This window comes from Grampus griseus (genome assembly GCF_964374135.1).
Source record: "Grampus griseus genome assembly, chromosome: 1".
NCBI lineage: Eukaryota > Metazoa > Chordata > Mammalia > Artiodactyla > Delphinidae > Grampus > Grampus griseus.
This window is the reverse complement of record NC_139017.1, coordinates 122922532-122938302: the sequence shown is the minus strand read 5'-3', so window position 1 is coordinate 122938302 and position 15771 is coordinate 122922532. Positions and strand designations below refer to the sequence as shown.

At 37.7% G+C, this 15771-nt stretch overlaps 1 protein-coding gene across 1 annotated transcript in view; it reads left to right on the top strand.

The window, feature by feature from the left end:
* SRSF11 (serine and arginine rich splicing factor 11) overlaps positions 1 to 14651 on the top strand; it is a 54545-nt gene extending 39894 nt beyond the window's left edge. Inside the window, exons 12-14 of the mRNA XM_082654710.1 lie at positions 12539 to 12634; positions 13018 to 13156; positions 13265 to 14651. Coding sequence (XP_082510836.1) covers positions 12539 to 12634; positions 13018 to 13156; positions 13265 to 13459 — 430 coding nt within the window. The 3' untranslated portion in view covers positions 13460 to 14651. The remainder of the gene's footprint in view (positions 1 to 12538; positions 12635 to 13017; positions 13157 to 13264) is intronic.
* The last annotated feature ends 1120 nt before the right edge of the window (positions 14652 to 15771 follow it).

Below are 15771 nucleotides of genomic sequence, written 5' to 3'. Positions count from 1 at the left end.
CTCATACTTTTACATGTAGCTGTCCAGTTTTCCCAGCACCACTTACTGAAGAGGCTGTCCTTTCTCCACTGTACATTCCTGCCTCCTTTATCAAAGATAAGGTGACCATATGTGCCTGGGTTTATCTCTGGGCTTTCTACCCTGTTCCATTGATCTATATTTCTGTTTATGTGCGCATACCATACTGCCTTGATTACTGTAGCTTTGTAGTATAGTCTGAAGTCAGGGAGCCTGATTCCTCCAGCTCCATTTTTTTGTTCTCAAGATTGCTTTGGCTACTCGGGGTCTTTTGTGTTTCCATACAAATTGTGAAATTTTTTGTTCTATTCTGTGAAAAATGCCAGTGGTAGTCTGATAGGGACTGCATTGAATTTGTAGATTGCTTTGGGTAGTAGAGTCATTTTCACAATGTTGATTCTTCCAATCCAAGAACATGGTATATCTCTCCATCTCTTCGTATCATCTTTAATTTCTTTCATCAGTGTCTTATAATTTTCTGCATACAGGTCTTTTGTTTCCTTAGGTAGGTTTATTCCGAGATATTTTATTCTTTTTGTTGCAATAGTAAATGGGAGTATTTTCTTGATTTCACTTTCAGATTTTTCATCATTAGTGTATAGGAATGCCAGAGATTTCTGTGCATTACTTTTGTATCCTGCTACTTTACCAAATTCATTGATTAGCTCTAGTAGTTTTCTGGTAGCATCTTTAGGATTCTCTATGTATAGTATCATGTCATCTACTAACAGTGACAGCTTTGCTTCTTCTTTTCTAATTTGGATTCCTTTTACTTCTTTTTCTTCTCTGATTGCTGTGGCTAAAATATCCAAAACTATGTTGAAGAAGAGTGGTGAGAGTGGGCAACCTTGTCTTGTTCCTGATCTTAGTAGAAATGGTTTCAGTTTTTCACCATTGAGGATGATGTTGGCTGTGGGTTTGTCATATATGGCCTTTATTATGTTGAGGAAAGTTCCCTCTATACCTACTTCCTGGAGGGTCTTTATCATAAATGGGTGTTGAATTTTGTCAAAAGCTTTCATTTGCATCTGTTGAGATGACCATGTGGTTTTTCTCCTTCAATTTGTTAATATGGTGTATCACATTGATTGATTTGCTTATATTGAAGAATCCTTGCATTCCTGGAATTAACCCCACTTGATCAGGGTGTATGATCCTCTTAATGTGCTGTTGGATTCTTTTTGCTGGTATTTTGTTGAGGATTTTTGTATCTGTGTTCATCAGTGATATTGTCTTGTAGTTTTCTTTCTTTGTGACATCTTTGTCTGGTTTTGGTATCAGGGTGATGGTGGCCTTGTATAATGAGTTTGGGAGTGTTTCTCTCTCTGCTATATTTTGGAAGAGTTTGAGAAGGATAGGTGTTAGCTCTTCTCTAAATGTTTGATAGAATTCGCCTGTGAAGCCATCTGGTCCTGGGCTTTTGTTTGTTGGAAGATTTTAAATCACAGTTTCAATTTCAGTGCTTGTGAATGGTCTGTTCATATTTTCTATTTCTTCCTGATTCAGTCTTGGCAGGTTGTGCGTTTCTAAGAATTTGTCCATTTCTTCCAGGTTGTCCATTTTTTTTGGCATAGAGTTGCTTGTAGTAGTCTCTCATGATCTTTTGTATTTCTGCAGTGTCAGTTGTTACTTCTTTTTCATTTCTAATTCTATTGATTTGAGTCTTCTCCCTTTTTTCTTGATTAGTGTGGCTAATGGTTTATCAATTTTGTTTATCTTCTCAAAGAACCATCTTTTAGTTTTGTTGATCTTTGGCTATTGTTTCCTTCATTTCTTTTTCATTTATTTCTGATCTGATCTTTATGATTTCTCTCTTTCTGCTAAATTTGGGGTTTTCTTGTTCTTCTTTCTCTAATTGCTTTAGGTGCAAGGTTAGGTTGTTTATTCGAGATGTTTCCTGTTTCTTAAGGTAGGATTGTATTGCTATAAACTTCCCTCTTAGAACTGCTTTTGCTGCATCCCATAGGTTTTGGGTCATCGTGTCCCCATTGTCATTTGTTTTTAGGTATTTTTTGGGTTCCTCTTTTATTTCTTCAGTGATCACTTCATTATTAAGTAGTGTATTGTGTAGCCTCCATGTGTTTGTATTTTTTACAGATCTTTTCCTGTAATTGATATCTAGCTTCATAGCATTGTGGTCGGGAAAGATACTTGATACAATTTCAGTTTTCTTAAATTTACCAAGGCTTGATTTGTGACCCAAGATATGATCTGTCCTGGAGAGTGTTCCATGAGCACTTGAGAAGAATGTGTATTCTGTTGTTTTTGGATGGAATGTCCTATAAATATCAATTAAGTCCATCTTGTTTAATGTATCATGTAAAGCTTGTGTTTCCTTATTTATTTTCATTTTGGATGATCTGTCCATTGGTGAAAGTGGGGTGTTAAAGTCCCCTACTATGAATGTGTTACTGTTGATTTCCCCTTTTATGGCTGTTAGTATTTGCCTTATATATTGAGGTGCTCCTATGTTGGGTGCATAAATATTTACAATTGTTATATCTTCTTCTTGGATTGATCCCTTGATCATTATATAGTGTCCTTCCTTGTCTCTTGTAACATTCTTTATTTTAAAGTCTATTTTGAATGATATGAGAATTGCTACTCCAGCTTTCTTTTGGTTTCCATTTGCATGGAATATCTTTTTCCATCCCCTTACTTTCCATCTGTTTGTGTCTCTAGGTCTGAAGTGGGTTTCTTGTGGACAGCATATGTATGGGTCTTGTTTTTATATCCATTCAGCCAGTCTGTGTCTTTTGGTGAGAGCATTTAATCCATTTACATTTAAGGTAATTATCAATATTTATGTTCCTGTTCCCATTTTCTTAATTGTTTTGGGTTTGTTATTGTAGGTGTCTTCCTTCTGTTTTGTTTCTTGCCTAGAGAAGATCCTTTAGCAGTTGTTGTAAAGCTGGTTTGGTGGTGCTGAACTCTCTCAGCTGTTGCTTGTCTGTAAAGGTTTTAATTTCTCCATCAAATCTGAATGAGATCCTTGCTGGGTAATCTTGGTTGTAGGTTTTTCTCCTTCATCACTTTAAATATGTCCTGCCAGTCCCTTCTGGCTTGCAGAGTTTCTGCTGAAAGATCAGCTGTTAACCTTATGGGGATTCCCTTGTGTGTTATTTGTTGGTTTTCACTTGCTGCTTTTAATATGTTTTCTTTGTATTTAATTTTTGACAGTTTGATTAATATGTATCTTGGCCTGTTTCTCCTTGGATTTATCCTGTATGGGACTCTGTGCTTCCTGGACTTGATTAACTATTTCCTTTCCCAAATTAGGGAAGTTTTCAACTATAATCTCTTCAAATATTTTATCAGGCCCTTTCATTTTCTCTTCTTCTGGAACCGCTATAATTCGAATGTTGGTGTGTTTAATGTTGTCCCAGAGGTCTCTGAGACTGTCCTCAGTTCTTGTTATTCTTTTTTCTTTATTCTGCTCTGCAGTAGTTATTTCCACTATTCTATCTTCCAGGTCACTTATCCATTCCTCTGCCTCAGTTATTCTTCTGTTGATCCCTTCTAGAGTATTTTTAATTTCATTTATTGTGTTGTTCATCGTTGCTTGTTTCATCTTTAGTTCTTCTAGGTCCTTGTTAAATGTTTCTTGCATTTTGTCTATTCTGTTTCCAAGATTTTGGATCATCTTTACTATCATTCTGAATTCTTTTTCAGGTAGACTGCCTATTTCCTCTTCATTTGTTAGGTCTGATGGGGTTTTATCTTGCTCCTTCATCTGCTGTGTGTTTTTCTGTCTTCTCATTTTGCTTATCTTACTGTGTTTGGGGTCTCCTTTTTGCAGGCTGCAGGTTCGTAGCTCCCGTTGTTTTTGGTGTCTGTCTCCAGTGGCTAAGGTTGGTTCAGTGGGTTGTGTAGGCTTCCTGGGGGAGGGGACTAGTGCCTGTGTTCTGGTGGATGAGGCTGGATCGTGTCTTTCTGGTGGGCAGGTCCACGTCTGGTGGTGTGTTTTGGGGTGTCTGTGGACTTACTGTGATTTTAGGCAACCTCTCTGCTAATGGATGGGGCTGTGTTCCTTCCTTGCTAGTTATTTGGCATAGGGTGTCCAGCACTGTAGCTTGCTGGTCATTGAGTGAAGCTGATGTTGGTGTTGAGATGGAGATCTCTTGGAGATTTTTGCCGTTTGATTTTACGTGGAGCTGGGAGGTGTCTTGTGGACCAGTGTCCTGAAGTTGGCTCTCTTACCTCAGAGGCACAGCACTGACTCCTGGCTGCAGCACCAAGAGCCTTTCATCCACCCGGCTCTGAATAAAAGGGAGAAAAAGGAGAAAGAAAGAAAGAGGATAAAAGAAATTAAAATAAAATAAGGTAAAATTAAAAAGTCATTAAAATTAAAAAATAATAAGAAAAAAAATTTTTAAGTAAAAAAAAACAGACAGATAGACCCCTAGGACAAATGGTGAAAGCAAAGCTATACAGAGAAAACCTCACACAGAAGCATACACATACACACTCACAAAAAGAGGAAAAGGGGGGAAAAAAAATAAATTTTGCTTTCAAAGTCCACCTCCTCAATTTGGGATGATTTGTTGTCTATTCATGTATTCCACAGATGCAGGGTACATCAAGTTGATTGTGGAGCTTTAATCCGCTGTTCCTGAGGCTGCTGGGAGAGATTTCCCTTTCTCTTCTTTGTTTGCACAGCTCCCGTAGTTCAGCTTTGGATTTGGGCCCACCTCCGCGTGTAGGTTACCGGAGGGCGTCTCTTCTTCGCTCAGACAGGACAGGGTTAAAGGATCCGCTGATTTGGGGGCTCTGGCTCACTTGGGCCTGGGGGAGTGAGGGGTACGGAGTGTGGGCGTGCCAGAGGCCGGCGTGACGTTGCACCAGCTTGAGGCGCACCGTGCGTTCTCCCAGGGAAGTTGTCCCTCGATCCCCGGACCCTGGCAGTGGCGGGCTGCACAGGCTCCCGGGAAGGGGGTTGTGGACAGTGACCTGTGCTCTCACACAGGCTTCTTGGTGGCGGCAGCAGCAGCCTTAGCGTCTCATGCCCGTCTCTGGGGTCTGCGCTGTTAGCCACGGCTCGCGCTGGTCTCTGGAGCTCCTTTAAGCAGTGCTCTTAATCCCCTCCCCTCTCCTCTTGCACCAGGAAACAAAGAGGGAAGAAAAAGTCTCTTGGCAGGTCCAGACTTTTTCCCTGAGTCCCTCCCAGGTAGTGGTGCACTAACCTCTTCAGGCTGTTTTCTTACTGCCAGTACTCTCCCTGAGCTCCATGGAAGCCTGAGTCTCAGCTCCCAGCCCTTCCCGCCCTGGCCGGTGAGCAGAGAAGCCTCTCGGGCTGGTGAGTGCTGGTGGGCACCGATCCTCTGTGCAGGAATCTCTCTGCTTTGCCCTCTGCACCCCTGTTGCTGCGCTTTCCGTGGCTCCGAAGCTCCCCCCCACCACCACCCGCAGTTTCCGCCCACAAAGGGGTTTCTGGTGTGTGGAAACCTTTCCACCTTCACAGCTCCCTCCACTGGTGCAAGTCCTGTCCCTATTCTTTTGTCTCTGTTTATTATTTTTTCTTTTTCCCTACCCAGGTACGTGGGGGAGTTTCTTGCCTTTTGGGAGGTCTGAGGTCTTCCGCCGGTGTTCAATAGGTGTTCTGTAGGAGTTGTTCCATGTTTAGATGTATTTCTGATGTATCTGTGGGGAGGAAGGTGATCTCCGCATCTTACTCTTCCGCCATCTTATCTTCCTCCTCTCCTAAGCTTTCATTTTTTTAAGCTTTGTTTGCAAGACTGTCAATAGACGGTGAACATGAAATGTTTTCGAGTACATAGCTACATACTTCAGTGGTGAAGTCTTCTGGTTTTTTTTTTTGCGGTACATGGGCCTCTCCGGTTGCGTAGCACAGGCTCCGGATGTGCAGGCTCAGCGGCCATGGCTCACGGGCCCAGCCGTTCCACGGCATATGGGATCTTCCTGGACCGGGGCACGAACCCGTGTCCCCTGCATTGGCAGGTGGACTCTCAACCACTGCGCCACCAGGGAAACCCGTGGTGAAGTTTTTTTAAAGGCAATTTGTGAAGAAATAACCTAAAGTTCATTTTTCTTTTCACTTAATGTTTTATGGTGTAGAGTGTATTTAAAATAGTGTGGGAATTCAGCAGAGGTCAGTTTTTATGTTTGCTATATGCATTTCACATCATAATTTGAATTGTTTGTGTGGGTTTTTTCCCCGTAAATGTCTGTTTTAATGGCTAATGTATACTGCATTATCACGTTAAATTCATTTTATCATAGTAAGTTATATTTAAAATATCTACATGTTAGTGCTGAAAATAATTTTTTCCCCATACATAGTGGTTCATTGATAAAATAATTGGAGGCAATGCAAGTTCTGATTTGTGTCATTCTTAGAGTAGTAATTCTGTCTTTAACCTGCTGTAGTGAAAATTCAGTGTTGGAAACTTTCTCCTCAGAAAATATATTTTTCACATTTAACATGGAATTCATATGATAGTAGTAAGGGCTTAATTCCATTTTCTTCCAATTTTTTGTTTTTTACTTTTATTTTAAAAATTTTATTGGAGTATAGTTGATTTACAATGTTGTGTTAGTTTCAGGGTGTACAGCAAAGTGAATCAGTTATACATATACACATATCCACTCTTTTTTTAGATTCTTTCCCCATATAGGCCATTACAGAGTAGTGACTAGAGTTCCTTGTGCTGTACAGTAGGTTCTTATTACTTACCTATTTTATATATGGTAGTGTGTATCTGTCAGTCCCAGTAACATTTTGTTGACATTGTTCATTTTCTATTAAGCAAAAGTAAAGGGTCATTGTACTTTTTTAAAACAGTAAGGAAATAATTCTCCTTCAAATGTTAGGACTCCTAGCATTGCTAAGAATCCTTAAATCTTTTACCACAGACACAGATGAGGCTTAGTTCTCTCAAAATTTAAAGCTGTTGAATTTCTCAGCAAATCATTTTCTTCCAATCTTGTTTACACATTTTACTACAGTGTTTGTTTTCTTAATCTTGATTAAATTCACTTAGGAGGCTCACACTGTATATAAATATTAACTCAAAATGGATAAAAGACTTACAAGCCAAAAGTAAAATCCTATTAGAAGAAAATATGTAAGTTAACTTTCATGACCTTGTATTTGGCAGTGATTCCTTAGATATGACAAAAAGCATAAGCATCAAAAGAGAAATAGATAAGTTGCGGATAATGAAAACTAAAAACTTTTTTGGAGGACTTCCCTGGTGGCGCAGTGGTTGAGAATCCGCCTGCTAGTGCAGGGGACACGGGTTCGAGCCCTGGTCCGGGAAGATTCCACATGCCACGGAGCAACTAAGCCTGTGCGCCACAACTACTGAGCCCACGTGCCACGGCTACCAAAGCCTGCGTGCCTAGAGCCTATGCTCCGCAACAAGAGAAGCCACCGCAATGAGAAGCCCACACACTGCAACGAAGAGTAGGCCTCGCTCCCCGCAACCAGAGAAAGCCTGCACGCAGCAACGAAGACCCAACACAGCCATAAATAACTAAGTAAAATAAATTAAAAAAACAAAAACACTTTGTTTCAAAGAACACTCAGAATATAAAGACAACTGTCAGAGTGCTAGAAAAATAATGTTTCCAATAATGGACTTGTATCTAGAGTATATAAAAAACTGTTACAGCTCAGTCTTAGAAAGAATGTAGACTTGTGCAACTGCATTGGAAAACAGTTTGGCAATTCCTAAAGAAATTAAACAGGGAGAGTTTTTTGACAGCAGTTTCGCTCCCAGTGATATGCCCAAGAGAAACAAAAACATGTCTGCACAAAAACTTGTACATGGATTGGATATTCTTGGCAGCATTATTCAAAACCAAAAAGTCAACCCAAATATCCACTAACATGGGTAAACAGTTGTACATTCCATACAATAGATTATTATTCAGCAGTAAAGAGGAACCAAAGTACTGTTACATGTTATAATATGCATGAGCCTTGAAAACATGCCAGGTGAAAGAAGCTAGACACAAAAGACCACATGTTGTATGATTTCATTCATATGAAATGTCCAGAACGGATAAATCTATAACGACGAAGTAGATTAGTGGTTAGAGTGTGATAGCTAAAGGATATGGGGTTTCTTTTCAAGGTGCTGAATATTTTCTTTAAAAAGACACATATAAATATATTAAAACAGAAAGTTAAACCAGATATAAGTGCTCAAGGAAATGCCATAGTAGGTCTGAGGTGGCAAAGGGGCATAAAAGATGGGATGTGCAATATGTATTTTCTTACCTTAAAAACTGGAGGCATATCGTTTGCCTGTTTCTTTATTTAATGGATTTATTCATAAGCATCTTATCCTATTTAACTATTGAATCATTCTTAAATTATGGCATATTCTATACATTTTTATTGTTTGCAGCCGTACTACAGTCTATCATAGGGCACAGAAATACAATATAAAAAACATCTTTTCCTTCTAAGGAATTTGGAATATTAGTTACACAAAGCAGTACAAGAAAGTGTAAGGTATACAACCGTGACAAACTTAAATATTTGATGAAGGGAAAGTTCTGTGTAATGCTTCCAGGACAGGGGTCACAGATGACTTGTAAGGTGGTTTTTGTTATTTAAAGCTTAATTTGGAAGCTGAAATGAAGACAACTGAAGGTATAGGGCTTTATTATTTTTTTGATTATTTTGTTTGTGCCTGAATCATATAATGGTCATCTTCAAAGTCCTATAACTTTTCTCATTTAATTATTTTTTTAAAATTTTTATACAATTTTTAAAGGTTACTATCCCCTTACAGTTACTACAGAATATTGACTGTATTCCCCATGTTGTACAGTACATACTTGAGCCTGTCTTACACCCAATAGTTTGCTGTCGTTAGGTGGGATTTGTTTGTTGTTTGTTTGTTTTTAATTTAGTTGCTGTACAGTATAGCGATTCACAATTTTTAAACATTATGCTCCGTTTATACTTATTATAAAACATTGGCTATATTCCCTGTGTTGTACAATGTATTCTTATAGCTTATTTTATACCTAATAGTTTGTGCCTCTTAATCCTCTACACATATATTACCCCCTGCCTTCCCTCTTCCCACTGGTAACCTCTAGTTTGTTCTCTATATCTGTGAGTCTGCTTCTTTTTTGTTATATTCACTAGTTTGTTGTATTTGTTAGATCCATGTATAAGTTATGTCATAACAGTATTTGTCTTTCTCTGTCTGACCTATTTCTTTCTTAACTACTTTATTGGAGTATAATTGCTTTACAACGGTGTGTTAGTTTCTGCTTTATAACAAAGTGAATCAGTTATACATATGTCCCCATATCTCTTCCCTCTTGCATCTCCCTTCCTCCCACCCTCCCTATCCCACCCCTCTAGGTGGTCACAAAGCACCGAGCTGATCTCCCTGTGCTATGCGGCTGCTTCCCACTAGCTAGCTATTTTACGTTTGGTAGTGCATATATGTCCATGCCACTCTCTCACTTTGTCCCAGCTTACCCTTCCCCCTTCCCATATCCTCAAATCCATTCTCTAGTAGGTCTGCATCTTTATTCCCATCTTGCCCCTAGGTTCTTCTGACCTCTTTTTTTTTTGGCGGTACGCGGGCCTCCTCACTGTTGTGACCTCTCCCGTTGCGGAGCACAGGCTTCGGACGCGCAGGCCCAGTGGCCATGGCTTATGGGCCCAGCCGCTCCGCAGCATGTGGGATCTTCCGGGACCAGGGCACGAACCCGTGTCTCCTAAATCAGCTGGCGGACTCTCAACCACTGCGCCACCAGGAAAGCCCTGACCGTTTTTTTTTTTTAGAGTCCATATATATGTGTTAGTATATGGTATTTGTTTTTCTCTTTCTAACTTACTTCACTCTGTATGACAGTCTCTAGGTCCATCCACCTCACTACAAATAATTCAGTTTCGTTCCTTTTTATGGCTGAGTAATATTCCATTGTATATATGTGCCACATCTTCTTTATCCATTCATCTGTTGATGGACATGTAGGTTGCTTCCATGACCTGGCTATTGTAAACAGAGCTGCAGTGAACATTATGGTACATGACTCTTTTTGAATTATGGTTTTCTCAGGTTATATGCCCAGTAGTGGGACTGCTGGGTCGTATGGTTCTAAAAAAAAAAAAAATTCTCTTTAGGTTTTTAAGGTACCTCTATACTGTTCTCCATAGTGGCTGTATCAATTTAAATTCCCACCAACAGTGCAAGAGGGTTCCCTTTTCTCCACATCCTCTCCAGCATTTATTGTTCGTAGATTTTTTGATGATGGTTATTCTGACCGGTGTGAGATGATATCTCATAGTTTTGATTTGCATTTCTCTAATGATTAACGATGTTGAGCATTCTTTCATGTGTTTGTTGGGCAATCTGTATATCTTCTTTGGAGAAATGTCTCTTTAGGTCTTCTGCCCGTTTTTGGATTGGGTTGTTTGTTTTTTTTGATATTGAGCTGCATGAGTTGCTTGTATGTTTTGGAGATTAATCCTTTGTCTGTCTGACTTATTGCACTTAGCTTAAATGCCCTCATGTCCATCCATGTTGCTGCAGATGGCAAAATTTCATTCTTTTATAGCTTACTAGTATCCTGTTGTATAGATACAGCACATTTTCTTTATCCATTCTTCTGTTGATGAACACTTAACATAGCTTCCATATCTTGGCAGTTGTTAAAAATGCTTCTGTGAACGTTGGGGTGCATGTACCTTTTCAAAATTGTGTGGGGTTTGGTTTGTTTGTGGGTTTGTTTTTATCTTTTGTTTTTTTGTGGGGTTTTTTTTTGGATGTGTACCCAGGAGTGGAATTTGGGTCATATGGTAGTTCCATTTTTAGTTGTTTTTGAAACGTCCTTACTGTTTTCCACAGTGGCTACACCAATTTACATTTCCACCAACAGTATAGGAGGGTTCCCTTTTCTCCACATGCTCTCCAGCATTTATTATTTTTAGACCTTTTGATGATGGCCATTCTGACCAGTGTGAGGTGACAGATACCTCAGTTGTTTTGATTTGCATTTCTCCAATGACTAGTGATGTTGAGCATCCTTTCATGTGTTTGTTGGCCATCTGTGTGTATTCTTTGGAGAAATGTTTGTGTAGGTCTTCTGCCCATTTTTTTGATTGGGTTGTTTTTTTGATATTGAGCTGTTTGTATATTTTGGAGATTAACCCCTTGTCAGTCTCATTGTTTGGAAGTATTTTTTCCTATTCTGTAGGTTGTCTTTTTGTTTTGTTTATGGTTTCCTTTGCTATGCAAAAGCTTGTAAGTTTAATTAGGTCTCATTAGTTCATTTTTGCTTTTATTTCCTTTACTTTAGGAGATGGATCCAAAAAAATATTGCTGTGATTTATGTCAAAGCACTTTCTACTTTTCCCCTAGTTTTATAGTATCTGGTCTTACATTTAGGTCTTTAACCCATTTCGAGTTTATTTTTGGATAGGGTGTTAGAGAATGTTCTGCCCCTCTTTTGCATGTAGCTGTCCAGTTTTCCCAGCACCACTTACTAAAGGGACTGTCTTTACTCCATTGTATATTCTTGCCTCCTTTGTCATAGATTAATTGACCATAAGTGTGTGGGTTTATTTCTGGACTCTCTATGCTGTTCCATTGATCTGTGTGTCTGTTTTTGTGCCAGTACCATAGTTTTGATTGCTGTAGCTTGGTAGTACAGTCTGAAGACATAGAGTATGATTCCTCCATCTCTGTTTTTCTTTATCAAGATTGTTTTGACTATTCAGGGTCTTTTGTGTTTCCATACAAATTTTAAAATTATTCTAGTTCTACGAAAATGCCATTGGTATTTTGATAAAGATTGCATTGAATATCTAGATTGCCTTGGGTAGTATGGTCATTTTAACAATATTGATTCTTCCAGTCCAAGAATAGGGCAGGACTTTCCTTCCCATCTGTTTGTGTTGTAGACACAGAATTTTTTTTAAGTCAAAATTGAAAGAGAGAGGAGAGGTACACCTTAAAAAGCTAATTGCTCAAAGCAGGGCGTGAATTGGGCATGGTTTGCTAGACAACAGGAAGTCAGTTTGATCTGTGTTACCACTAACTCTGGTTTTCTGGTTTTTACCTAGTGATTTAGAAGTAATTTTGGATTTTATTAGCAACTGCCTTCCGTAACACAGCATATTATCCTATACACGTTTTGGCCACTGAATGAATCTAAAACTGATTCCATAAATAATAATTTACTTCAGACTGTTTTTCCTTGAGTTAGAACTTTTGTTAATCAGTTTTTCCCCAAGTTTAACATTTCTAGTGTTTTGATGACATAATGTCTTTAAGAAGTATTGCTAAAATTAGGGTTTTCTTGAGGACATTAAAGGAAAGGCACATAGTTTACAAAAAAAAGAATTGCAGTTTTTTAGTATTCATTTGTTTCTTAGGCTCAGAACAGTATTTGAAAATAGGTCTTTCGTTGTCAGAATCCTCTTTCTAGTGGAGCTCCATCATAGACATATCTGCTATAATGTGTCTGCATTTTTTGGATAATACTGTATTTTAAAGTCTAGTTTGCACATTTGTGGTTCTAGAGAGAGACGACGACGAAGAAGCAGAAGTGGCACAAGATCTCCTAAAAAGCCTAGGTCTCCCAAAAGAAAATTGTCTCGCTCACCATCCCCTAGGAGGTAAGAATATTAATCTTTTATTAAATCTATCCTGTTTTTCAGGAACTGTACTAGAGTTTTTCTTCCTTTTCAGGAATTAAAATGCTTAAGAATGTGCTGATACACTCTCTTCATGACTTGAGGCTGTGTTATAATAAACACTGTTTAGGATTGGGCATTTTCGATCTGTAATCAAGTTATAGTCTTCTTCCCTATATTACTTATATACAGCTTGTATCCAGTGACTTGAAATTGGATCTTTGCTGTCCTCTTTATAGCAAGTGAACTTGGGTTGTCAAGTTTGCCATCTAAAACAAGTTTAAACTTACTCCTATTTAATTAATGGTGAAAGTTCTTGAGCAGTTCGTTTCAAGCATCTTGTCAGCATTTTACTGTCATCCTAGACATAAAAAGGAGAAGAAGAAAGATAAAGACAAGGAAAGAAGCAGAGATGAAAGAGAACGATCCACAAGCAAGAAGAAGAAAAGTAAAGATAAGGAAAAGGAACGGGAAAGAAAATCAGAGAGTGATAAAGATGTAAAAGTATGTTTACAAACTAATTTATTTTGGTGTTTTGGGTGATGCTGGTACTTGAAAGAAGTGATTTTCCTGTGAAGACGTTTACTTTTATTATTTTCCTTGGCAAAGCAGGTTACACGGGACTATGATGAAGAGGAGCAGGGGTATGACAGCGAGAAAGAGAAGAAAGAGGAGAAGAAACTGACAGAGCCAGCTTCTCCTAAAGCAAAAGAGTGTTCTGTGGAAAAGGGAACTGGTGACTCACTAAGAGAATCCAAAGTGAATGGCGATGATCATCATGAAGAAGACATGGATATGAGTGACTGAATATTGCCTCTGTGGGAATCCAACTGTATACGTGCATCAGTGTCATTCCTCTGTGTGATTCCTTAATGCTGTATTTGTTCATCTCAAATCTAGATGTATACAGCTCTGAGTCATAAATGGTTATAAAGCTCTTGATGTTGATATTTGTTATTTACATCCAAAAGCTTTTAGAAAAATGATACATGGGTAACCAGTTATTGACAGGTTGAAATCTGATTGAGTAAACAAGCAGTTTTACTATTCTGGTGCTGCTTCATAACAAAAATGAAAAGCTGCATGCATCTACAGCAGGCATGGATTGTTTATGTTGTATGATCTCCTTTATTAAGTTCACTTATAGTATTTCTAGAATTTGATTCATTGCCGTAATAGAGCCATGTAGGGAATGCACTGATTGCATGTTAATTGTGGCAGGAATATCCTAAATGTCATTCAAATCCTCCAACATGATGGATCTACTTATGGTCTTGTTTGTTGACATGACAAATTAACATTCTTATAGTTACATCTGGAAATGAGCATTTGAAATAGATAATCCTTTAAGCCTTGTGGCTAAATTTTTGTGGCTTTTGTTTAACTTTGAAGGGTTATATATGCACTAACCTTTTTTGATGGCTATAATTAGGCTTTAATTACAGAAACAAGATTTCAATGAAACTGTCTTTGGCAGTAAGTAAATAGCATATTTTGGAGTAGAGTTGTATACTTTTTCATAAGGTGTTTGGGAATTTTTTTTCCTAAAATAATTTATTGAACATCTACATCAGTGAAAGTTATCTGCCTATCCTGAAGTCCATCTGTAAAAGAAAGTTATCTCTTGTCCTGATTTTCAATTGTCCACTCTTTTATTAATTTGTTTTAATCTCGTTGTTGGAAAAGGGGGATAGTGCATTTTAAATTGACCTTCATATGCTTTTAAAAATAAGACAGATCTACTTGATAATGTACTTTTTATTTGATCTCAAGTTGTATAAAACCAATAAATTTTGTGTTACTGTTACTGCAGTAGTAATCTTATGCACACAGTGATTCCATGTTAAATGCAAAGTAGTTAGGCAACTGTTTTCTTACAGGAGTTTCCAAGCTTCACTTTTGTGCAGTAAAAACAAAAGTAGGCTACAGTCTGTGCCATGTTGATGTACAGTTTCTGAAATTGTTTTACAAGACTTTGATAATAAAACCCTTAAACTTATGTTTATGTTCCTGTAAAACTGTATTTGTATTTATTTACGTTGTTGAATGTATGGCATTTACCTCATTCATTTTACATATCAAGTTCTTTTTCCTTTCAGTCCACATATTTTAATATAGTAGTAAGATGGAATCCATCACTGTAGTGATTAGTTGCCATTAGAATTGTCAGAATTAGTTTAATTTCTATCTAAAACAGTCTTTTTCTAAGTGTAATTTTCTTTCTTATATTTTGGGTGTAGGACTTGGGTTGAGTAAAGCAATGAACTTTAGGATAAATGATCCCACCTATATCTAGTAAATTTATATTTTTGGTGAATATAAACATACTTTTCTGGAATAGTATAGAAACTCAATGGTATGTATCTACTGTACAATACTAAATAGTATATTTATTCATTTATGAAATGAGTAGTGTTTGAGTGGCTGGGATTAAGGGGGAAATGAGCCGGAATTGTAGCTTTTATCCAAATTGGAGTATAATTTTTTTTTTTTAACTTTTAGAATTGAAATGCCGTATAGATAAGCCAGCATTGTTTTTACAGTTTGTAGTAACTTTTTAAAGATTTTATGGAAGGGAATTCTGTCTGTAGTAAGACATTCTAGTAATGGTCCTAAAAATCACTGCATTTTTAAACACGAAGTTGAACGCAAATGACATTCTTTAAACTTACAAAAAAATTTAGTAGAAAAACATTTAAAGATTGAACCATATGATATTGTCGGTTTTGTAAGTCAAAAACAAGTAAGATATTGGCGGTTTCACTTGGTTAAGCCTAATATTACTCAAATTTTATTCCCTCACTTGTAGTCTTTGAATATATAGTATGCTGATTTCTAAAAAGGGATTAAGAAATTTTGGGCTTTAAAATAGTACCACTGACTTAAGATGCTGTCGTGAAGGGAGTCTATACTTAGGTTATTTTTCAGTGAACATTTATGCACAAAGGTAGGGTTGCACGGGACAGAAGCCTTTAACACATAACCAGTCGAAATCAAGTGAACACTGCCTCCACACTGAATTTTGTTCTGTATTTGGTAGTGAAAATGATTAAAAAATAAAAGTGGTTTTGTTAGAAAAATGTTTGTGCTATTTATTTGCTTAAATTCTTCATGAGTGA